The following is a 25,528-nucleotide window of genomic DNA, read 5'->3' as shown; positions in this document are numbered from 1 at the left end:
GGATCTCCTTTTAGTAGACCTTGTACCAGTGAACTGTACCGTCATGAATCTGTACATTTTCCTATGCAAACTTCTAATAAAGCCTTCAATCAATCAATCAATATGGATATTTCAGTCAGGTATAATCAGTTCATTCGTCGAACGCAAGAGGGAGCAAAGTTCCCAGCACAAATCCAGTAAACACTGATTGGCTAAAACTCCACCGGAAACAGGAAGTGGGAAACTTTACAGCTGTGGTGCCTAAGGTGGCTAACGGCTATCAAGCTAATCTATCGTACATTACGGTGAAAAACAACAGTCTCGTTTCGCTGACTAAAGTCCCTCCGCCGTGTGATTTGTCCGACACCTGGATCATATCATGGGGAAAGGCGGTGGCACGTTCGATCGACTGCTGGGTGAGATATATAACCATGGACAATATATTGCATCTTATTTAGTTTAGCCGTTAACGGCTAAAAAGTGCGATGTTTTCTCTGTATTGTTATGACAGCAGTGCGCTGGGCTGGGGCTCCTAGAGGCCAAGACATAGCGGCTGCTACTGGCTTAGCAACACAGCTATTGTCAAGGATTGGAGGCCCAAGTTCAGTGGTTTTCAACCCTTTTTCATATCAAGGCCCGTTGTTTATTCGATATTTGAGCCACGGATCCACCGTTTGATGAGTTTAGCCAGTCTCAACACAAGACTTAGAATATTTGGTTGTCTTTGGATAAGATTGTAGTCCACAATTCCAGGCTGTGTTGATGTGTTAGGGGAGAGATAACAGGCAAAACACTGATCGAAATAACAATTCTTCTACATTCTTTAATTGTGTAAACTTCTTGTAAATTAAGTAATGCAGGTATTTAACAATAATTTAACTCTTGAGTTGAGAGCGTAATATGAAACCATATTTGGTTTTCATTTTATATAAATAAATACAATACAGCTGTGATAGTCCTTGATCCAAGGCTAACTAGTCTATATTGATATAACATCATTTTACATTGTAACATACGGTACATATACATGGTTGAGCCAGCTCATATCAAGCAGATGGAGATGTCCAGAGTCATGATAAACTGAATCCGTCTAGCAACGCTGTAATTTAGCTGAGCATGTAACAAAGAGTATTAAGGTTTACAACTAGCTTCTGTTGGTGCTTTTGTCAGTTTTAGTTTGTGTAACAAATAGCTAATGAAAAGGCTCAGCAAGTAACTAATGTTTAACCTGATTAATTACTAATGCCATTAGCGTCTCCTTTCAACTTTGAGCTCAACGACGCTTTGGTGGTTTTTTGAATATTGTTGATAATCGGACAATTGCATCAGTTAATGCTAATAACTACAGTGTTCACGTGGCTTGCTGATGTGTCACTGTCCAGCACATTGCTGGTCAACAATACTTGGCCTGCTGTCAAACTAGTAAATTATTTACAAATACATAATATTTCTTATTACTAAATACTTATGAATACAGACGCACATCTCTCTTTGTAAAGAACACAGATAATTAACATCTGTATTAGTAGCAATCATAAGTGTAAATAAGCCTACATCATAATCTTGAAAACAGAATTTGGTATGCCACCTTATAGGCTCATTGTACTATTAGAGGTACAGGAACTGAATAGAATACTAAGTTTACTGTAGAAGAACTGACATCATGCAACATTGCATTAAAAAAAAAGACAGCACATCATTTACAGTCACAGTGTAGGAAATAAAATTGGACGAATGCATAAATTGGCTGCTGCCTTCAGCTACATTGCAACAGTATTAAAAACAGTATTGTTGTTAAGTATCGTATTGTCCATAGTGAAATCCAAGGCAATAACAATAAAATGACAACCATCAATCCTGGGCCGCTGTTAAAAGCATTAGGTTTGCTAGTCACTCCTAAAGCAAAAGCTTTTCTACACCTTGTTCAGGTCCAACTCAGCTGCAGGAAAAACACATGGTTGTTGAGGAGGTGGGTTCTGTAATGTTAGGACAAACATATGATTTCAGTTGACAGAGGCTTGAGAAACTCGGCTTTACATTGGTGTTAGACATTGGCTATCTATTAATGTAATACTATACCTGGATTAAATCATTTAACAACAAAAGATGGTCACACTTTATAATAACATCACAAGATAGAGGGTTTCTGTATGTTCTTTACAAAGAGATATGTTGTGTATATATAGGCTCTAATGTAGCCTGTAGGTTTGAGTCCCAATCCCGACAGCCTTTGCTAAAGAAAAAAGAAGGGTGGTACTGTTATGCCTCCCTGGATGCATAGATGCCAGTCATATATAGCATTTATTTGACATTTTGCAGACTTTAGTTGTGTGACCCCTTGGTGTTTTTGCTATACTACTGCAGATAAGGCCACCAGTCAACTTCTGCTGGAGACAGACTGGGAGTCCATCCTGCAGATCTGTGATCTAATTCGGCAAGGAGACACACAGTGAGTGATAATGTTATTGTTTCACTTCCCTAGCCATGATGCAGACACGATAAAGGGAAGGTGAAAAGTTCTGTTGAGTTTATTGACAAATCATTTTTGAATAATGTCTCATCACCTCTCTCTTTAGCTGACTGTGCTTTTTCTCATTTCACCTGCAGAGCTAAATATGCAATCGGTGCCATCAAGAAGAAACTGAATGACAAAAATCCACATGTTGCCCTCTATGCGCTAGAGGTAGGTGGGGTGCATAGTGGGTTTTGAAGTGATTCATTTTGCATGATGTGCTTTGGAAAAGAATAAAGACAGCCGATACTTTTAGTAACTGGATACCTGTACCTCATTATCAGTTTATAGCGCTATATCATTTTATTTCTCTTCTGAAAACAGCCTTGTTGGACCAATAGTCTTATCGCTGAGGCTGCATTCTGTATCATCTCGTGATCGATTTGCTAATGTTTTAATGTTGTAATCCGCCAGGTCCTAGAGTCGGTGGTAAAGAACTGTGGTCAGACCGTCCACGATGAGGTGGCCAGTAAAGTGACCATGGAGGAACTAAAGGATCTGCTCAAGGTGACCTTTGTCCCGTTAATAGGTTCTCTCATTCCACTTTGGACGTAATCCCTTCAAATCAAAATCACATCACTCAACCCAATGTTTACTGGTAACAAATATACCACTAGACTACTTTGGACAGTGAGTAGTCCAGTTCTTACATAGACCCACCCACACATTTGCATTAGCTTTTACATTTGTTTAAACCACCAGTCTATACTTTCACTGTTAACTTGAAATAGCATGAACCATACTTACATTACTATTACCAGCCTGCTGAAAGCAATCCAATTCCCAGAAAAATAATAATAATCTAAAAGCAATTAATTTTAGGGCATTGTTTGTATCTTTTGCATCTACATATATGCAAATGTATTTAACTGTGTTTGTATTTGTATTGGTGATTAGTGTGAACTTTTATTATAACTAAGGCATTTCACTTAAGCCACCCACCACTTGGCTCCACAATCACTTACTTCTGCACCCAGAGCTGTCTGCATTATGGTATGAGTTAGCAATATTTGATTGGCCGCTGACTTCATCATGTGATACAGGCTCACACAGCTGATGCTGGCTTTACTTCCTGGTGATGTCACCGCCTGGTCACATGTTGTTTTCGGTCAGACCAAAGCAAGGGACTTCCCTGTGGGAAAGAGTAGAGTAGAGCAAGACAGGGATTCTAACACCTCACTCTGAAATGTGATATGCTTGTTAGTTGTTAAGAGATTTAAACAAAGAGGTATATTGTATTTTAGGTTTATCTCTGTACTACTATAGATAACCAGAAATAGGAAGCTTTTTGTATTACAAAAGATTGAGCTGTGTTCATTTTTTCACAGAAGCAGACTGAACCCAACGTCAAGAATAAGATCCTTTACCTCATCCAGGCCTGGGCTCACGCCTTCCGCAACGAGCCCAAGTACAAAGTGGTCCAAGACACTTACCAGATCATGAAAGTGGAGGGTAGGTGGCACTCTTTACCACCACACTACAAAATCCTCAATGTTAATTTTACTTTGACGGTGACAAATGTGGGCCCCCAAAAATTGTCAAAATGTTGAAAGCAAAATTCTAGCTAGGCCACACTGAAGCCCCTATGGTGTTCTTAAAGTGAGTGATATCATATAATGGATGCAATCATTTTTTCATCTTTAGTTCTCTAGAGTGTTAGATATGATAGTAATATACTTGCACTAGTCCATCTTGGGAATTTCAGCAATATTCGCATCAATTATGGAAGTCGAGACATGGAATATTCAAGTCAGAGACTCAGAGAAATTTCTAGCAACAAAGTTTGTTCACAAAAATAAATGTTGCCATAGTGTTGCAACATTACTTTTTGTGACCAAACCTTTTGAATCCACAGCTTTTACTGAAATGTATAATAAACTTCAATGGTAAATAAAAATGGTAAATGGTGCATTTATATAGCGCTTTTAATCCAAAGCGCTTTACAGAGATTGTCATTACATTCACCCATTCACACGCACATTCATACACCGGTGGCGGAGGAAGCCATGCAAGGCACCAACCTACTCAACGGAGGCAATTAGGGGTTCAGAGTCTTGCCCAAGGACCCTTCGACATTAACTCAGGGGGAGCCCGGATTCGAACTGGGAACCCTTCGGGATTTATACCCTTCGTGCTCTAATACCAGTTTCTCTACCCCTGAGCTATGCCGCCCCTTCAATAAATGCCATGTATTAAAAACGTGTACATCATACCCCTCTATATCATTATGCACTGTTATACCTATAACTACATTGAAATACATGTAATAATGGCATACACTCTACTAAAGAAAATATCTTTCCTTTTTACACAGGTCACGTTTTTCCTGAGTTTAAGGAGAGTGATGCTATGTTTGCAGCTGAGAGGGTGAGTTAATAATATTTTCTCATATTTCCTGCTTGTGGTTTGACTGCATTTAGGGGTGTCGAATCAATCTGAGCCCTGGGTACAAGGATTCACTGCAGGCCCCCCATGAATGTTCTTCATAGGGGGAGGGGGTTTAACCCATTTATGCGTTATTTTGTGCTTTGACTCTTGAAAAATAGCAGATATACAAGCTCACAGCGAGTGCCGCGCTGCGAGCTTGTAGATCTGCTATTTTTGAAAAATCGTGAAAGTCCAAACTCAAAATCCCCCATCTCAAAATATTGAGAAGCAGAAGCAAAATTTGAGTTACAAATGTTTGCTTAAAAAATACATAATCTTTTCAAAGATTTGCACACATTTTCACGACTTTTCAAAAAGTCAAGTGAGCTTGTATATCTGCTATTTTTCAATAGGTAAAGTATAAAAAAATTAAGGCCCCTCCACCTTGGGCCCTACTAACTCAGTCCCACTGCCCCCCCCCCCCCCCCCCCCCCCGGTGTATTAATTTGGTGACATTTCATAAATGTATGTACTGCGCTCTGTGTCCTGTCCAGGCCCCAGACTGGGTTGATGCTGAAGAGTGCCACCGGTGCAGAGTCCAGTTTGGTGTTATGACAAGAAAGGTAGGCCAACCCGGAACCAGGCCACCCGGGGGAGACAGTTTATGGTTGCCTTTATTGAGTAACAGACAGTATTGTATGGAGTAATTGTTTAACGTTGGCACATGTTGTTGACGTGATTTTGACCTAGTTTCCTGTCCCTTGCCTTGCCAGCACCACTGCCGTGCTTGCGGTCAGATCTTCTGTGGGAAGTGCTCCTCTAAATACTCCACCATTCCAAAGTTTGGCATCGAGAAGGAAGTGCGTGTGTGTGAGCCCTGCTATGAGCTTCTAAACAAGTGAGTGGCTTTAGAACCGAGGGTGGAACTTGTGGAAATAGCTAGGATTCCATTCTATGGGTGTTAAGTGGGCTGCATGCAACATGTTGGATGCAGCTGTTCCCTGAAATGAAATATTAGTTTCTCCATTGGTTCAGCTTTATATTAGGAAATGTAGTCATGCTGACTGCTTCAAGTGGTGTAATTTAGAACCTACAGTTGCTTTGATTTCATGCTGTACTCTAATATGCATGATCACTTATAGTATAGGTATTTATTACTGTCTTATAATTGTCTTATACGGTCTTATAATTGCATCTGTTGTTTCGTTAAAGCTTTAGAACACCTTCTGTCAACACCTTATGTCATTATTCAGATTTAGCTAAAACACCATATCTACAAGCTTGCGACACAATCATGATGGGATCGTCCCATGCAATGTAGATCAGCTATTTGAGCTTTTATTGTATAATGAAGTACATGGCGTATTATACTTTGTAAAGGGGCGTCGCTTTTTGGCTTGTTGTGGTTGATGTTTCAAACAGCGTTTGACCCGCTGCTGATTCACAGAGTTGTTTGTCCCCCCTGATCCCCTTTCCTCACCAGCCACCCCTCCCTCTCTCCCCCGCTTAGGAAAGCAGAGGGCAAAGCCCCGCCTTCGAGCCCTGCCGAGCTGCCCCCGGAGTACCTGACTAGCCCGCTCTCTCAGCAGTCTCAGGTAGAGGTCTCAGAAACAGTAAGTGGAGCTGTAGAAACTTACTGCCGAGCCTTTATGAGGCGTTAAGAGTTAAAACATTTTGCCTCGTCTAAAAGAAAATGATCGTAATCTGTGGCTCAATTCGAGCGATCTTGAGGTTGAGGCTTACTTGGATGCAGCTCGGTGTGTTAAATAACTTCCTGAGTGTCTCCCATTTGATGTTAGACAATTGTGAGTTGTTGAGGGTCCTCATGTTGTCAGAATCTTCTTGAGATGTACCAAAATTAGTTTTTGGTATACTGTACAATTTGGATTGGTGTGTTTTTCGTGTATTTTCTACTGTATACATAATTCACCCATCCCTGCCAAAACCCATTCATGGTAATGTTTTGTGACTCTGCTAGTCCTTGAGGGCTTTTCCACTCGCTGTTACTCTCGGGTCTCACCTTCTCCCCCCCGTGTTTCAACAGATGCCCCCGAAGAGAGACGAAGCAGCGCTTCAGGAGGAGGAGGAGCTCCAGCTGGCCATCGCTCTGTCCCAAAGCGAGGCCGAGGAGAAGGAGAGGATGGTGGGTTTCTCAGGGAAAAAAAACTACAACCACAACAACCATGTTAACTGTGCGTCAAGAAGCTGACCCGTGGGTGCATTTGTTTTTACAGAGGCAGAAGAACAACTACTCGGTGTATCCTAAAGCCGAGCCGACCCCTGTAACATCCTCGGCCCCGCCAGTCAGCACCCTCTATTCCTCTCCTATTGTAAGATTTCTTAAGATTCTGTATTTTCTACCGCCAAAAGAGTTGCGTTGACACTTTTCCGTCATGTGTAAATTAGCCTCTTTTGTGTTTACACTATTAGATCTGTGGTAGACTGTGTCTTTTCTTTTGTCATTAAACACTGTTATGTTCTCTCCAGAACTCCTCGGCTCCGTCAGCTGAAGACGTGGACCCAGAGGTACGAGCGCTTCAGTGTATTCATTAACCACAAGACCCAAACCTATAATAACCCACTGATATTGATATAAGCTTCTGATCACATTCCAGCTGGCTCGCTACCTGAACAGAACGTACTGGGAGAAGAAACAAGAAGAGGCTCGCAAGAGTCCCACCCCGTCTGCCCCGGCTCCTGTGCCGTTAGCCGAGCCCCTGCCACCGCCGCCGCCAGCAGCAGTCAGCCAGCCACAGCCACAGCCACAGGCACAGCCAGTGGAGACTCACATCGCCGTCGCCGTTCAGCCCGCCAACATAGTAGAGGTATTTTGAATCTTTTATGCGAAGTGCGTCAAAACTGTCTAGATTTTAGGCATTGTAACCGATTACAAACGGGAAAGCGTTTAGTGTTGGCTATTCAAACATAGCAGACATACAAGCTCACAGCATGTCACTTCAAGCTAGTAGATCTGCTATTTTAGAAAAATCTTGAAAATGTTTGCAAATCTTTGAATACATGTATTTATTTATTTTTAAAGCAAATCTTTCCTTCTCGGGGTCCCTGGAACAAAATATTTTGAGACGGTGGTCTGAATGAAGGGAACAAAATGTTGAGTGAGTGAGTGAGTGAGTGTCTGTCTGTCTGTCTGTCTGTCTGTCTGTCTGTCTGAAACAGCGTTTCTCCTCAGTGGCTGGAGCAATTGATCTGAAATCGCATCACCATTAGCATATGAACACACCTGACATAACTGTGAAGCCCGTTTGTCACTTTCACAAATCATATGCTGTATATTAGCATTTTTATGGTGTATCTACTATCTATTCTGCATCTAGCATGAGGCACATCTATTCTGCATCTAGCATGAGGCAACATGTTTAACCAGCTCTGTGTGTGTGTGTGTGTGTGTGTGTGTGTGTGTGTGGGCGGGCGGGCGGGTGGGGGGGGGGGACAGTATCTCTGTAGCCATTAAACGAAACGGGTTTCTTACATTGATGCTCCTACATCATGCAAGCACCAGTTAAAGTTACTTTCCATCCCTCATATACTGTGTGCACAGTGCACATCCCATAACCCACACACTGCACATCATTTTGGAGCTCATATCTTTGAACGGGTAAGGGCTAGTTCAAATAAATTAAGGGAACATTTTGTTCCCTTCATTTCTTTGAGCAGTATATAATTTTGAGCGTCCTTGACATGAAAAGGTTTTAAACGCCTCTATAGCCTTCCCTGAAGTAGACTTTACTAGGTCGAAGCGTTGGTATTCCTTTAATAAATCCTGCATCGTGGCTATAAAGTGTGCAGCCTTTACTTCTGAACACCTCTATAGAAACACGTTTTTCAGAAAACTGTTAGGATTTAGAAGACATGTTTTAGAACTAGGCTCAGGTCTTACGCTCAATCGAATGCTACAAATGACGCTTCTTCCCCCGATCTCCACCCTTCCAGCAGCAGTACCAGAACGGGGAGTCGGAGGAGAACCACGAGCAGTTCCTGAAGGCCCTGCAGAACGCCGTCAGCACCTTCCTCAACCGCATGAAGAGCAACCACATGCGCGGACGCAGCATCACCAACGACAGCGCCGTGCTGTCTCTCTTCCAGTCCATCAACAACATGCACCCGCAGCTGCTGGACATCCTCAACCAGTTGGACGAGAAGAGACGTGAGTGCCAGCTTTTTATTCTTCTATTTTTTATAGGGTTACGAGTTCTGAAAGGCTGTGTGTGCACCAAAGTATTTTTTTTCCCCAGCTGAAAAAGCAATGCCTAAAAGAACAAACACTTCCAAATGCCCAGAGTTGAGAATATTTTGACCAGATGTGAACAATCAACATGCCTTGTAGACACTCATTGCTGCTCCCATTGAAAACCATTGAAAACATACTCTGCACTGGAAACGCCTTGTTTGACACAGCTCAGAGTAAAGGGCTTTGCACACAGGACCATTGCGTTTCTTTCCGTTTGCTGCATGATTAAAACGCATTGGATTTGGTGTGCAAGGCTGTGCGGAATCCTCACTGCGGATCCGAAGAGGAGTCAAAAGGAGTCATTGAGTTTTTACCGCATGCGACAAAACGCACAAACTGGGTTCGATCGGGGGAAAAAACGCACAGCCGCAGCCACCTGCCGCATGGCAAATTCGGAGCTGGTGTGCATGAGGTCATAGAGAATCATTGTTTTCTTTAAAAAAATTGAATTGTCCGTTTTTTCCGTGCGAGAAAAACGCGTCTGTGTGCAAAGGGCTTAACAGTTAACCACTTTGAGGGTGCAGTCATACCAAACTATTTGGCCAGATTCTGCCAAAGCCTTTCAATGGGATTATTTTGCGAAAATCATTGAATAGCAACAAACGGCTCTGTTCCCATTGAAAAGCATTGGCAGAATCCACCTGTATAGGCAGAGTATGGTGTGGCTGCACCCTCACCCCTATTTTGGGCATGACATTATAGGCCCAAATATCAAGCTTGTACATCTGCTATTTTTTTATATTTTGGAAAAATCTTGAAATGTGTTTGAAAATGTATTTATAAGGCATTTGTAGAATCGGCCTCGGGTCTTAATGGTAGAACCTATAATCACACCCCTGTGTCTCCTCATCATGGGTGCAGTGTACTACGAGGGCTTGCAGGACAAGCTGGCTCAGGTGCGTGACGCGCGGGCCGCCCTCAACGCCCTTCGGGACGAACACCGAGAGAAGGTTCGCCGCGCGGCAGAGGAGGCCGAGAGACAGAGGCAGATCCAGCTGGCGCAGAAGCTAGACGTCATGAGGCAAAAGAAGCAGGTACAGCCACAACGACGCCTCCACAACTTCAATCTCTGCACCGCACCTAATGTGATGTGTGCCTTGACAACGAGAGCGTGTTTTTTTATTTTTTTGTATTTCAGGAGTACCTGGAGATGCAAAGACAGCTGGCTATTCAGCGTCTGCAGGAACAGGAGAAGGAGAGGCAGATGCGCCTGGAACAGCAGAAACACACCATCCAGATGAGAGCCCAGATGCCCACCTTCTCTCTGCCCTACGCTCAGGTAGACACATGAGTGTCATCATAATGACGTTTTGCTTCATGGCGTGTACTGACAAAAAATCATCTACTCCTGTATATAGTTTATGAATGATCTTTTGATGATTTGCTATATCAGTAATTTATTCCCAATGCAGAGGCAAATTCTATATCCTCAAAAATATATTTTAAATAATGTTCAGCCTGGTGCCTATTGTGGTCATTATAGTCAATTGTCTCACGTGCTCACAGCTTGGAGATCGGAGAGCTTGAAAGTATGAAATTGGGCACTAGTGGTTCAACTTTTTATTTAGCATTGTGATAACATGTTTATAGAGGATATTTTGCATGATAAATACAGGGGTAGCCTTGAGATTATGACTTGCCCTTTGGTTTGCCTTGGGCACAAAAGGTATGACAACCACTGGCTTAGTGCTTGGTGTAACTTTGACATGAGTCTCCATACCAAATAGTATTTTCATCATATCTTAAACCTTAAGTTCTTTCTTCATTTAGAATCTTGCACAGACTGACGAAACAACCCTGTCCTCCGTACTGTTAGAATTCTGGATTATTCATTAGCTGTACATTTGTTCCACGGCGCAGATGCAGTCCTTACCTCCCAATGTCGCGGGTGGGGTGGTGTACCAGCCCGGTGCCCCACCAAGTTACCCTGGCACCTTCAGTCCCGCTGGCTCTGTGGAGGGCTCCCCCATGCACAACGTCTACATGGGCCAGCCTGGGCAGAATGCCCCACCGCAGTACCAGGCCATGCCTCCTACAGGTCAGGAGCTCAACAACAGTCTGTTCACACATGTTTGAAAATCTTATGAACACTTGTAATAAAATGCAATCGATAATACTACTGCGTTACATAGAGTGAAACAGCATCATGCATTTGGGATGCTTATGGGAGATATATCTCCTCCTCCTTCAGATCCCAACATGGGCTACATGTACCAGCCTGCGGGCACCAATGGGCAGCCTGCTCCTCCGGGCCAGGCCCCTCCACCCACCACCAGTCCTGCCTACTCCAACTACCAGCCCACCCCAACACAAGGCTATCAGGTATGACCCGCGAGCCACGCAGCCCATTGTCTCACACTCTCACCTCTTACAGTACTTCTGATAAACTGGGGGCGGCTGTTGATTGATTCCTGTTCGCCTGTGTTCTCCGTCTTTAGAATGCGGTTTCCCAAGCCCAGAGTATGCCCCCCATGTCCCAAGCAGCCCCCGTTAATGGCATGGGCTACATGGGCTACCAGCCGTACAGCATGCAGAACATGATGTCAGCCTTGCCAGGACAGGACCCCAACATGCCCCCGCAGCAGCCCTACATGCCAGGCCAGCAGCCCATGTACCAGCAGGTGAGTCTACCGTTCCCTTCTGCCTCGAGTCGCCATTTGAAATAGGGAAACTGAGCACTTTTTTTTTTTTTTTAAACCTGGGTTTGTAACTCTTATTTTAGGTAAGTTATTTGGGAATGGTCTGACTTGTAATGATCATAGGAAGAGCTTCTGTGAGAGAGAACCAGCACCATGCACTGCGTTTATACCCTCAATGTCTGCATTATAATATCAGGGACTCTCAATAGAATTCACTCTTGAACCACTCAAAGCTATTGTGCGTTCACATTTAAGGCTGTGGTTCACATAGACGCAAATGTTGAGCAAGGGTTTCACCAATGGTGAACAAACAACATTCCCCATGCACGTTAGACGGTATGTAATACCAAAAAGATGAGTGGTCTCACACCTTTGTAACACTAAGTTGCGAACTGGAACTTGATGTCAAATTCTTTAATTGTACTGAGTGGGTTGACAAGTGTAGGACTGACTCCATCCCCTTACCTTGTCTTTCTGCCTACTACTACATACACACACACACGCACATAGAAGCAGCCACACAATCACATAATGGGACTCCACACGCGTACGTACGCACACACGTTTGTGTGTGTCAAAGTCTGCTCATTCCTGTACAAGCCATTTATATACTACTTTATAATTATTTTTTAATGATCTTGTTTGTTATTGATGCTACAATGTTGAGGAACCTAAACCAAAGATGTTACTCTCGCGTACTCGCACGACAGAGGTAATGAATACAAAATTTGAACCTTGATTCTTAACCTGTGCGTTTCTGTGTGTGTCAGATGGCGCCCCCTGGTGGCCCACCGCAGCAGCAGCAGCAGCCACAGCAGCAGCAGCAACACCAACACCAACAGCAACAGCAACCACCCCAGGCCATCCCAGGCAGTGCAGAGGCACAGCTCATCTCCTTTGACTGACCTCCGCTCAAGTACTCTAGCCTCGACCGACCTGCAGGCTGCAACACACACTACACCTGTAGCTTGTCCATATCTTTCTCTTTCTCTGGTCTCTCCCCTCCTTTCTCCTGGAACCCCCTTCCCTCCCCTCTGGAAGCACACACATGGATGATCCACCTCGCTGTGATGTTGTGGCAATGTGAAAATATTGTAATGATGTTACAGAACTGTTCTTCTGGCCTGGTCACACACACACACACACACACACACACACACACACACACACACACACACACACACACACACACACTCCACCACAGGACAGGAATGTGGGTTGAGATGGTGGGGAGGTAAGGGGAGCCCAGACGCTCCCAAATTGTTCCCCCTTTCAATCTTGGTCCCTCCAATATGTATGTAGTATTTCCGTATTAAACAAATTGCAGAAGCTCAAAAAATTGTCAGTGGTATTATAGAGTTATAAAACATATGAGTACGCAAATATGTTAAAAATGTAAAAAAAGACAAGACATTAACCATCCTGTCTCATATTTTTCTAAAGAAAATTTGCATGTTTTGAAATTGTCATTCTTTTCTGAAATGGGAGTGAGCGTTGTGACTTGTAGCGGCAATGGTATGACAAGTGTGTGTGCCGTTTAAGAGGCCAGTATGGGTACCGTATTTTCCGGACTATAAGGCGCACTTAAAAGCCTTTAATTTTCTCAAAAAACTACAGTGCGCCTTATAGTCAAGTGCGCCTTATATATGGATCATTCATTGACATTGACATTCCCTTTAGCACAGCTCCATCTGTTGGATGCATAACGCAACGGAAGGGTTGTTACAAAAAGTGGCCTGGTACTCTAATCTTCACTAACTATGATCAATGAGGCAATAGATTCTGCAAGTAAAAGAAAAACTAGCAACACTGTAGATACTAAAGTAATGATCCACTACTCTCCCATCTCTTATGGCACCCTGCATCCCTTTTATCAATGGCTAGTACCACCTAACTTGAAGCACTGTCGTACGGCTGTGTCACAATGGCCGACCTAGCTTGTACTGTAGATCGGCTATTTTCTATCTGATTGTTAGTGTTAGGTCCATTGCCAATTAATCAAGTGCAAATTCACCAGCAGGTGTCCTGTCCACTTGTCATTGGTTAACACAGCTGTTGATTGTGTTTCATGGATGAGGTTATCTGCAGTGTAAAACACAGGTGGGGGCTTCCTGTTTTCTCAAGTGCATTGGGGTCTCTTAAACGATATGAAAATCACGTGTGGCGGAGATGGACACGATTTGTTGCATGTGTAATGTAACATAAACTCCAGTCAGTGACTTCTGTAACCCTTAAATGCCATCTGTGAAGTTATTTCTTCCATCATACTGATCTGTCTGACTTCAAAGTAATTTTAAGATTATATTTAATAAATATCTTGTTCTTATTGTCCACGTGCTTCATCCTGTTTGTTTTCTTGTGGTATATAATATGTAATTAGAGGCATACACTATTATCTTAGTATTTTATTTACTTTTTATTCTCATGAATACAATGTTTTCATATAACATTTGCACAAATTGAAAATATGACATGACTTTGAACTAACAAACAGGCGAAGGGCACAAACCAGTATTCATGTGCTGTTGACCTTGGTAAATAAGTATAGAAGTGAAGAAAAGGCTGCACACTCATAGCCACGATGCAGGATTTATTGAAGGGATACCAATGTTTCGACCTGGTAAGGTGAGTGCAGCCTTTTCTGCATGTCTGAACTAACACATTAGCCTAGTGTTGTAAATGAAAAGGCCAAAATGACATTTATTAGTAAAGGGAAAGACATTTTACATCTCACGTGAAGTCAATAACAATCGATTTGTTTACATACTGTAAAATCTTGAGTATTTAACTCAGGAGTGTACAAATGGACCCCTTGGAGTCCATTTACACTCAGGATCTTGCTGTGTGCACTGCAGTGCTTGGCAAGACATTACATCAGTTCAGTTTGCTTGATTAGTGCAGTACTACAGTATGAGGTTTCCCAATCGCCATCTCTTTTTAGAATTTCCTAAAGATGAGGCACTTGTTGTATTCTTCCATCTCAATCTGGAAAACATTTAAATATCTGAAGTTAAATCGATGAGCCATATTGTGTCAACTATGTTAGGAGCAAATGTGCAAACTGTTGAGCAACTCACCATCCTTTCCATACGCATCCCATTCCCATTGGCTAGTTGTCTCAGCACATCGATGTCAGGGAGGCCCCACCCTGCATTCCTGTGGGGGTGAAACGTAGATTCTACTCACATTAGGGCTGTCACGATTAGGACATTTTACATGATTAATTGTCACTATCGATTGCGATTAACGATTTAATAGTGTTTTTTTCATTGACATTGACATTTATTCTTGGCTTTCAGGCTTTGAAGTTGCACATGGCAAATATGACACATAACCTAAATACCAGTCCGGTACACCAAGAAATTAATGACATATTTGACAACTTCATACTTAAAAAATAACATTGATATTGGAAATAGCCGATCTACAAGGCGTGTTGTGAGCTTGTAGATCTGCTATTTCCACTATTTTTGAAAATGTATATATGAAAAATGTTCAACATGAAAACGATTATGACGATTATGACAAAACAATTGTGACAGGCCTACTCACAACACAAACAGCAGAAACTAAGCGATCACGTCTAATTCTGCCTCTGCATGCAACACTCACATCTTTCGTAGCTCTGCATCCAGATCTTCATTAGAGCTTGGTGTAATGGTGCCATTAATGGCATATGCCTGGGAAGTGTATTGGAAGGTTAGTGGCATCAATTTGTATGACTTGTTGTATTTTCCTCATTATGTGATTGCACTGCATGTGCATCAATAAACTTGAAATTATTAGATACATGCCCCATATAGCATCAAAAGGCCATTTTCTCTGAGGATCTGACCAGCTCCACTGAATACACCCTAGGGAATGAGATTAATATACAACATAGGCTAATTATTTACAATATGTTGGACTTTGACATAGCCATTGAGGTGGATTTACAACACATTTTACAATATAGCTTTTCATGTGTGTGAGTATTAATTACTCAAGCAATGTAGCTGTGTTTTAAGATGCCTCTGTATGTACCTCTGCTGTTTTAAAGGAGCTATACTGCAGCAAATTGATGGCGATAATGATGTCACAGGAGTTACGGGCCAGGCCCGCCCATTTCTCCCATGGTTCACTTGCGTCCAGGTGAACAGGCTGCAACACAGTCTTTGCTTTGGTTACTGCAATGTAGGCCTTGATACTGTTAAGAACAAGCAACATGATTTTTCATATTAATACATTATAAAAAGTATCCTTTGTAAACACTATCTTTCCACGTACAAAGAATTTCCATTAGTCAATAGCGAGTAATGACAATAAAGAAAATATTTACACAGTAGGGTCTCAAAAACGGATTAATTAAATGTATAAATGTTATTATGTACACATAGGTGGTAATAATACAAAACAGGAGGTGACAGTAGCAGTTATCTATATTCTATCAATGAATGGTGCTTGCTGCTTTACTATCAAATAGTGGACTGTATCTGTGAAAAGTTAATGTAGCCATTAGTGGTATGGTCAGACAGTCAGTACTGCACACATTGAAGATGTGAGAAGAGCATATTGGTGCTGGTAGCCAAGCAGAAAACGTTTAATATGAACAGAGAAGATTTACATTGTTTTGATAAATTGAACACTTTATTAGACAGAAATGCAAATAGCACGAGGTACAGTCAATACATTTGGGCTAAAAGGATAACGCAAAAAGGTCCTGGGGACTTGTTTCCATTGTGGTCCCATTTATTCAATTCACCATGTATAGCACGCACCTCTCATGACATTCCTCTTTGATATCTGACGGTTGCCATTTGATAGGAAAGGGAATCTTCTGTGCAAAGTGTATGACATGCTGGCCTGTCCCAGAACCCAGTTCCAGGGCAAAGAGCTCCCTGTGAGACTGACTCTCCAGGACTTCCTCCAGCACCGAGCACACATCCTCCCAGTTCCTCTCCGCTAGAGGAGACAGCAGCATGGTCTGGATGAGAGGAGAGGAGAAGGCAACTAGATACTGTCAGTCCTGTATCACCGCCACGACAAAAGAAACGCACAAAGAAGAAATAAATGAAGTGGAAAAGTTGAATAGATGTGTTTCTATTTCTCTTTCAGAGAATAAGGAATAAGACACTTACTCTGCTGTATCAGCCACAAGCCGAGGAAATGACTTATTAGTGGAGGCTGAGGCAGGAGATGATCATAGAAGCAGATGGGTCCAGAGATTAGGCTACCAGTTTAAGAGGATTGATTCCCCATGTCGCGCCACTCAACCCCAAACTGCACTGGTACAGGTTCCACTAACATCCCCCTGGACTGGACTCGGAGCTGGAAAACACACACACACACACACACACACACACACACACACAATTGGTGTTTTGGTGGGAAATGTTAAACCCTGCCGAGGACCAACATTTTGTGCCACAATATTTGTATGTAAATACTTTCATAAACCACAAATAAATGAATACATCAAAACAGCAAAAGTAGGCCTACTCAAATTAATATACTCATTACCTAGAACAGTGGTGCTCAAAGTGGATTCCAGGGTGGGACTATGTGGGTTCCAAAGGAACTTCCTTTTGGGGGATTAAATGACCCATACAAGTCTGTAACTCTGACAGCGTGCAAATGGAACCAAATGGACCCGTTATGGTCCATTTGGTTCCATTTGTACACTGTCAGACTCTGGGGAGACCTTGAAATGTGAAGGTTTGAGAAACACTGACTGACCTACAGTGAGAATACCCACACTGTTGTCCTTGTCCTGTTATAAATAAAGTTGAGGGCAGTTGAACGTTCCAGCCTGGTTTGCGTAATGCACTGCATTGTGGGTAGGTCAGCAATAGAGCGGAGGACGCCATGTGCTTTTGACTGAGGAGAGAAGCATCTGAAGACAGTCCAGCGGGATTAGAGTGGTTTTGGGGGGTAATATAAAATATAGGATGTATTGCACCAGACGCTGTTTACGGACCGCGCTGCGGATCTCAGCCAATCTACACCGGTATGTACACGTTAAGACAAGCGGGTGTCAACGTCAGCCAGCGCCGGAGAAGCAGTATGGTTGTACGGGGTCTTGTTGCGTAAAGAGACCACATATTTATGAAAAGACCCCAGTCATTGCTGCTCAGACAGGCTGTGATGTTCAAGGACAGAAGACCGCCGGCTCATTTGACTGTAGAATAAACACTATAGTCTCAGCTAACATAGGTAGAGACTAGAGATATGTGCGTTGACCCAGCAGACTGTTCTGTAAGATCCCGGTTGATAGTTAGCTGGTGATGGCTAGCTGTCATTAGCGATGCTTTGCTAACTGTAAAGTGGACCTTTATCACAAGGTTGATGCACATATCGTTATCATGATAGGAAAAACTACCTAAGCGAGAACTGCAGTTATCTTTTACCTGATTTAAATGACTTTTTTTTTGCAAGCTCCCCCTTGCAAGAAGATGTGCTATAGCCAAGGTCATGCTCATTTGACTTAATGTTTGTTGCATTATTGTTATTGCTGGCTTCACCAAGGGCTTCAGTTCTGCATGAACTGAACAGTTCTTGAGCACACTGGTACAAACCAAACGTATTCAAGAAAAGCTATGCATTTTGTTCCAGTGATGTAAAATGCTGGACTCAAGACTCATAATGGAGGACCTATCTAATCTATGACAAATCCTTGGATCAATTCATGTATGTAATCATTCATTTGGTTTCCATTCCACAGGCAAGACCTTCAGAGGCAAACGCCAGCACTGTGTGCGTTTAGGCTACTCAAGACCAGTCCAGCCATTTATTGTGATGCTGCCATCGCCACCCCTCCACTAGATGGGGCACCCAAACAGTATCCGCCCAAAATTCAACAGTTGGTCAATGACATAGCCAACCTCACATTATTAGAGGTGTCAGACCTCAATGAGCTACTGAAGGTATGTGACATATCTGGACACAATCTGAAACCTTGTTAAGTATGGTGATAATAAACTTGCACCAGAGATAATTCTGACATACTACTTTGACACAGAAAACCCTTAATATCCAAGATGTTGGAATGATGCCGATGGGAGCTATGCCTGCAGGAGCTGTTGCAGCTCAGGTGAGAGTTGAAAGATCATTACATTATGGAGTAATGGAGTACTTCATTACATACTTTAAACCATTCATTAGAAATGCTCGCCCCCAAAACACGCTCACCCCGGGTCAAATCCTGCGACCTCGGAACGGTCAACACCATTTGTTCTTAAACATAAACTCAGTTAACTTTGCCTGAAACCTAACATTATTCCTAAACGTAACCTCAGTAAAACTCGGCCTAAACCTAACCTTATTCCTAAAGGGTGAGCGGTCTGCGGAAAAAATAAGGGCGACCGGTTAGCTTCATTATACTTAATTTATACTCCATTAAACTGGTGTGTGTGTTACTTACCGGAAATCGCTTATCTGAGCTTAAAGATAAGCTATATTTGGCGAGCGACACATTGCACTAATATGACGAAGTATAAATCAGTCTTTAGGATGGATTTACATTTCGTGGCTGAAGTAGATTTAACAGCTAAATGACTGCTCTCATGTGGTCAGTAATGTATTTCATGTGTCAGTATTTCAGGTGTTGGTTCTAGAATCTAGTGTAGTAATTCATCCACTCAATGCAGAAGCAAATCCAAATAAAATGTGTAATCCACTGCATCTTGTGTATTCCCAGGCCACAGAAGAGGAGGACATCCCAGCCAAGAAAGAGAAGACCGTTTTTACAGTGAAATTGACAGAACTGAAAGCAGCTGAGAAAGTCAAACTCATAAAAGAAGTGAAGAACTGCATCCAAGGCTTGAATCTAGTGCAGGTAGGGTTTCTATTTCAGTATGTTCACTTCCATTTCCACTTGTTTATCCTGTATGAGTTCTCCCTCCTGATTGGATAAAATTGGTATCCCCGGCCGACCTGAAATTTACCTTTTCCTGAACTAACACTAAGCTGTTATTGTAATTTAGTTATTCAACACATGTTTCAACAAACATATATTACTTAAACCCCTTTAAAACATCATGAATTGATACTAATATATATATTATTGATATAAGGGTCTGTCTCAGAGGGCGGAATTGAACTTTTTCTATTACTGCTGCAGATTGCACGGTGCATGTAATTTTACACAATCACATACAGAATGAGGTCGCTTGCACAGATGTATTTGCTTTGATTGAAAGTCTGAAAGACGATATGGACGGGTTTCTGGTCCACGTTACACTGACAAGAACTAGATGCGTGCGCAGGTCCCGTACCAAAATTAGCCAATGAAACCAGCGCTCCCCAAAACAACAGGTTTGGGGATTGGTAGGAATTGATTACATGATACAGTAACCTGTGCATTTAGTCTCAATGTTTGTAAACAAGAAACCCGTCTATAACAAATATATCGCCTGACTTGCCATCCAATAATCAAAATTAATAATTTGTCAAATCGGTTCTTATGATTCATTTCTTTAAGAACCACTTCAGTAAAAGGAATGTCCACATATGCCATATGCAATGTTTCTCTGTGGAAACTGTCAAAGTGTGCACAGTGTGAAATCATATGCAATTCATAGTCATCCCTTCAATGAGACACAGAAGAATGCGCTGTATCTTTTTCTCTGCTCAGTGAAAAGTCTCAGAAAAAATTGCACCAAAACTAATATAAAAACTTCAACTAGGCAGCTGAAAAATGAAATACTTTAATTATAGATGGGTGGTGTTTCTGAACAAGCATGCTGGTTTTGATGACATGCTCTGGGTGATTTTGTGATCATTTTGGTGGTGCATTTACAGTACATGCCCAGTGCCCCACCAGAATCCTTTGAAGGCTACCATGTACGATTGTACGTACAATAATGCTCACTCTAAAGTGATATGTTTGCTTAGACTTTGGTCAGAAGATCACCATGGCTGCAAAACAATTTTAGCCCCAATTGACCTTCAATGTAACCATAAAGAATGGATGTGAGGTACCAGAAATCTCAACTTATTCGTCGAACTGCCAGCGAATCTTTTAGGATAAATCATCAGGCTTTAGTTTACTCCGGTTTCTACTGTTTGTCTATGAAAGGGAGTGGACTGACAATTTATTCCTTTAACCACTTAAACCCTCTGGACTTACTAAACCTAGTTGGCTCAGAACTTGAATCTACACCAGGGGTCTTCAACAGGGGGTCCGGGACCCCTATGGGGTCCTCAGAGTTACTACAGGGGGTCCTCCATATCTTTGTTTGTTAAGAACTTTTTTTTTTCTACACTACCACTTGAACCCTAGTATCCCTATTATGTGTGGAACATTAGCCAAGAATATCCAATCTACACGAATAGCCGATCCACAAGCTCATAACACGAGGCGTTGTGAGCTTGTAGATCTGCTATTCTTGGCAAAGAGGTTTGGTGTAGAGGCAAACAAGAGCAGTCAGACTAATTATTGATGGTTCAAGTGGTTAAACGTCTAAAAATACACATTAGACCAGGGGTCCTCAATAGGCGGACCGCGGTCCATGTCCGGACCGCGAGGCACCGCCGACCGGACCCAGGACGAATTATAGTAAAAAAATTAAAAAATCGGAAAATATCTATGTTTCCACTTCTCGTTCACTTCATTGTATGCGCTCTGAGACTGTGTGTGTGCGTGTGTGAGAGAGAGAGACAACAACGCGCTGATTGGCTGATGCCGGGCTACATATATTATGGGTTGTCATCTCTATAACAACGACGCGCTGACAGGCTGTTACCACAGACCGTGCGTGGAAGCTTTCAGAGCAGGCAGCTAGCAGCTATAGCTCTAGCTGCAGCCTGCAACAGTGCAACTAGTTATAAATCAGTGGGTTTCATTCACGCACATCAACATCAACGTGAATACGTTTGCAGGATTGTAATCTTCTCTCAGGAGAGTTTGTCGCGACACGCCACGGCCCGTGACGGCCGCCTCTCTTTCTGCATGGCGAGCTGCACGCAGTACTCGGTACAGCACAGGAGTGAGCCACGAGCCGTTTCGTCAATCGTCACCGACGCGCAACAACTTGTTTTCAGATCGATATTCACGTTGCGACACAAGCATAAATTATTCGAAGATTATCCCAGTTTGTTAAAAGAAACCAGAGCAACTAACACTAGTGCAAAATATCTCTGCTCCACATTGATTTACTACTGTTTTCCTTTCAATGGGTTGTTGTTGTTCTTTAGTCAAGTGAAGTGAGGTCCCCAAATGATTTTGGAGGACTCAGAGTCCCCAGGCCAGGCCAGGCCAGATGACAGTGAAGTTATAATTTAAAGACCCTTTTAATAAAGAAAGAAACGGAAAAAGACCATTACTGCATCAACAAACTACTAAAAAAAACTAACATTAGCAAATGTAAAATAATATAAGAAAGGTATCCCTAATGTAAGATTATGAGGGCAAGTGGCCATGACCTGAGGGCAAGTAGAACATGACCTGTACTTGCCAGACGGGCAAGTGCCTCTGAGACCATAGTGTCAACCCCTGGTTGGTACTTTTTTTGTTTATTATTTTATTTTTTTCCCCGGACCCAGACCGGTTTCAAAAAAATATTTGTGGACCTTCAAGATTTGTATTTGAGGACCCCTGCATTAGACCAACAACCTACACTGATGATGATGATGATAGTGCTGTCAAACTCTGCTGATAGTGCTGTCAAGTCTACTCTGTCTAAGAAATCTATGAACATTTTTAATCTCCGCCACAATTTTATACAATATGTAGTGGGGGTCCCTGCTTTATCACTCTCTCAGCTAAGGGGTCCTTGGCCTGAAAACGTTGGAAGACCCCTGCTCTACACCAAATCTCTCTAACGTTCCCCTCCAGAATATGAATGCTGTGTTTCAAGTGGTTAAGGGATTTGTCGCCTTTGGCCTCACTGTTTTCTGTTTTGTTCTGTCTCTCTTCACTCAGGCTAAGAAGCTGGTAGAGGCTCTTCCGCAGGAGATCCGGGCCAATGTTTCCAAAGAGGAGGCAGAGAAACTAAAAGCGGCCCTGGAGGCAGCAGGTGGCACCGTGGTGCTGGAGTAGACCTGCACATCCGCCTGTCCCTCCACCGTTTGGCTGTTATTCCTTATTTCTGTTTGTCTTTTTTTTTTATACGTTGAAGAAGAAAGGAACCTGGGGATGAAGCAAATGCCTTTTTGACGTTGGGTGGTGGGGCGGTAAAGAACTCAGACTGAACTTTGCAGGCTGCTAGCCTGAGCACAGTGACCGCCCGCTCTCTGCTCGTCCATGTGTCAACTCGATCTGTTGAATCCTGTTTGTCTCATACTGTATGTAGCCTGTGAGCTACAGAAATGCTGGCCCTGGTTTGCCAAGTAAGTCAGTGGTCATTGTCTCTATGTATAATGTAACTTGCCATGAGGCTTGTCATGAACATCTGCCTATAAACAAGGAGTACACAAGAAGACAGAGCTGTGTCTTTCTGTGGCTGATAGGTTCATTAATAATGTGATTAAAGTAAAGATTCATTTTCCTTCGTGTATTCTTACGTTGTTCATGTACGGTTGATTAATCTGGGTACAAAGAACTTGATTTAATGATAAAATCAGGGCTCGGTATTGCAAATGTTTTTGTCACATGCTCCCAGTCGAACACCTCTCGCTGTATATACGTATGCTAGTTCCCTCTGTCAGTCTGTGCCTTGTGAGCTGAGCTGACAGTAGGCACTAGTATGTAGGAAAAGTAGGTGCATGTAGCGTGGAGAATGAGACGGTTTGCTCATTGGCACTATGTCACTGAATGCTGCTGCACTGACATTCAAAATGCTTTCTGTGTGATCTTCATCAGACTCAGCTTGACATTCATTGTCCCATCTTAAAATGTCTACAGAGGCAGGCTGGTTCTATGCTTTGTTTGCACATGCACACCCTTTATTCTACCATTGATTACATGTGTTATGGACACAAAACACGACAATTCTATTTTGGCTACTCTATTTACATTGCAACACTGCTACCAAGTATTTAAGTGTCCAGCCCTGGATGCAAACTAGAAATCTAAGTTTATTGAGAAATCTAATGTTGAGTGTGTTGACTTAAAGGACCACACTGCCATCTGCTGTGCATGTCAGTCTGTTCACAGCTTTGGCTATACTGTATGTTGTGAGAAAGAAATTGATTTTCTTTCCTGTTAACAGCTTTATTTTTTGTTTGTTTTAGAAATGTTCCAGTTATTAAAATGGCTCTGAATCAGTTATTCAATCTGAATAATTGAGCTAAGCATCATTGTATGGTTTGGTTTTGAATTTAGTTGGGAAAGGAACGGAAAGGAAAGGTTTCTGCTAGTTGATTTTCATGCCCTACTGAAATTAATGGAATCCAATGATATCCTCGGAAATCATACAAACTACAGTACAGTATGCTTCGGATGGAGAGATAGAGGACCACCGGAATGGCCCTTTAAATGTGCCATCCTTTGTCAATCTTCGGATAATGACAAGTCACTGTGCATATGCTGATAACCACTAGGTGTCAGCAAAAACAAGAAATGAAAATGTGTTGACAAATGTAATCTACAAATCTGAATCCACAGGTATGTTTTCTTTTATGCAAAGACAAAGACATTACAGTCGCCAGTCACTTATGGGGTTGAATTTTTTTTGGCCCATAATACAGGTACACTCAGTCCCAGATCGCATCGACATAGTAAGATCCTCAAGTGTTTGTTAACTAATGTGTAGAAATGTAAATGCAAGAGTTGAATTAATAGATTTTGAACATTTTACACTGAATGATCAGGCTGATGCTAAGCATTCAAGCGCAATTATGGTCATACTTTGCATAAAGACAAAGAATCAACCCTCCCCTATAGTTGAAAAGATTACCACAGCGCCTCTTAACCTAATTTATTTTCAAATCTAATCTCACTGAGTGGCATGATTTGCTAAAAGGTATGTAGGCTGCTTAGTTGTATTCCACATTGACATCTGATGTGAACTATCTTTTTGATGGAGGGTCTGTTGCAACACAACATTTTTATATTTGGCTTAATAGTAGTCTACCAGAAACAGAGCTGCCCTAAATTGTATAGGCCTAATAGTGCTGTGGTCCTCAAAGTGGGTTGGGAGACCTTCTGGGTTGCTTGAAGGTGGTCTGACAAATGCATTTGTACACTCTCAGAGTAATGGGGTCCTTGAAAATAAAAGGTTTGAGAACCACTCCTAATGATCTCCTAATGCGTCATAGTAAATCAGTGTCATATTCCGAAGAAAACCTGGAGATTGACATTCAGTAGTTGGGTCTTATGATAAAAATAAGAACATTATAATGGTATCTAAAATGTCCACAGACAAGGGCAAGTCTTAAGGACCGTCTTAAGTTGACACGTGTGTGGACATTTGATGACCCCTGATGGTCTACTGTTAACCCTTCAGATGACATTGCTCTGAGTGAGTAGCCTATCCGGTTACTATAGGTTTCTCTCATGTCACCGTGCTGTCCCCTGATTTAAAACCCTGTTTGAATCGGCACACATTCAGTGCCAAACTCCTCCGTTCACACAACCAGTACATGACTTCATATTTAAAGTCATGCCATGTCTAAACCACTTTCAAACTGGTGTCTTTTTTGGTCATTATTGTAAAATAATTGTTACAATAGGCCTAAATAGCAGATCTACATAAGCTCAACACGTGCACTTGTAGATCTATTTCCAATATTCTGTTTCTAATAAAAGTACAGAGCGAACACTAAAGGACATTTGTGGCAGCTTTGATATTTTTTTTAGTCAAATAGTTTCAGTTAAAACTAGAAAAATATTGTTCCTTCGAAACAATTGTGGGCTCGCTTCAA

General features: G+C 42.2%; 3 protein-coding genes across 8 annotated transcripts; 2 read left to right on the top strand and 1 right to left on the bottom strand.

The window, feature by feature from the left end:
- Nucleotides 1-245: 245 nt before the first annotated feature.
- Nucleotides 246-14,077, top strand: hgs (hepatocyte growth factor-regulated tyrosine kinase substrate). Of its 6 annotated transcripts, none has more exons than XM_080724996.1 (20): nt 246-395; nt 2,344-2,428; nt 2,587-2,662; nt 2,906-2,998; nt 3,826-3,943; nt 4,806-4,858; nt 5,413-5,481; nt 5,632-5,756; nt 6,369-6,471; nt 6,903-7,001; nt 7,093-7,188; nt 7,346-7,384; nt 7,474-7,683; nt 8,810-9,023; nt 9,969-10,141; nt 10,246-10,386; nt 10,968-11,145; nt 11,299-11,429; nt 11,546-11,728; nt 12,517-14,077. In XM_080724996.1, exons 1-20 carry the CDS (start codon nt 359-361, stop codon nt 12,649-12,651), a joined length of 2,358 nt encoding a protein of 785 aa, XP_080581122.1. In that variant the 5' UTR covers nt 246-358; the 3' UTR covers nt 12,652-14,077. The 6 variants fall into 6 exon arrangements, with proteins under 6 accessions (XP_080581122.1, XP_080581120.1, XP_080581123.1 ...); XM_080724994.1 differs by having other exon boundaries at nt 6,342-6,471; XM_080724997.1 differs by having other exon boundaries at nt 3,820-3,943; nt 8,813-9,023.
- A 606-nt stretch (nt 14,078-14,683) lies between these two features.
- LOC308283672 (methyltransferase-like 26 B) lies at nt 14,684-16,706 on the bottom strand (the record flags this gene model as incomplete). The annotated part of the gene is made up of 6 exons (XM_080724141.1): nt 14,684-14,731; nt 14,824-14,902; nt 15,359-15,426; nt 15,541-15,600; nt 15,770-15,932; nt 16,504-16,706. 6 exons carry the CDS (start codon nt 16,704-16,706, stop codon nt 14,684-14,686), a joined length of 621 nt encoding a protein of 206 aa, XP_080580267.1.
- Nucleotides 16,707-17,592: 886 nt separating this feature from the next.
- Nucleotides 17,593-23,130, top strand: mrpl12 (mitochondrial ribosomal protein L12). Its single transcript, XM_080724293.1, has 5 exons — nt 17,593-17,732; nt 18,447-18,648; nt 18,744-18,815; nt 19,422-19,559; nt 22,647-23,130. Exons 1-5 carry the CDS (start codon nt 17,674-17,676, stop codon nt 22,761-22,763), a joined length of 588 nt encoding a protein of 195 aa, XP_080580419.1. The 5' UTR covers nt 17,593-17,673; the 3' UTR covers nt 22,764-23,130.
- The last annotated feature ends 2,398 nt before the right edge of the window (nt 23,131-25,528 follow it).

Source organism: Nannobrachium achirus, assembly GCF_963921795.1.
Source record: "Nannobrachium achirus genome assembly, chromosome: 4".
Lineage (NCBI taxonomy): Eukaryota > Metazoa > Chordata > Actinopteri > Myctophiformes > Myctophidae > Nannobrachium > Nannobrachium achirus.
Note: the sequence above shows the minus strand (reverse complement) of the source record. Positions and strands in the feature narration are given on the sequence as shown.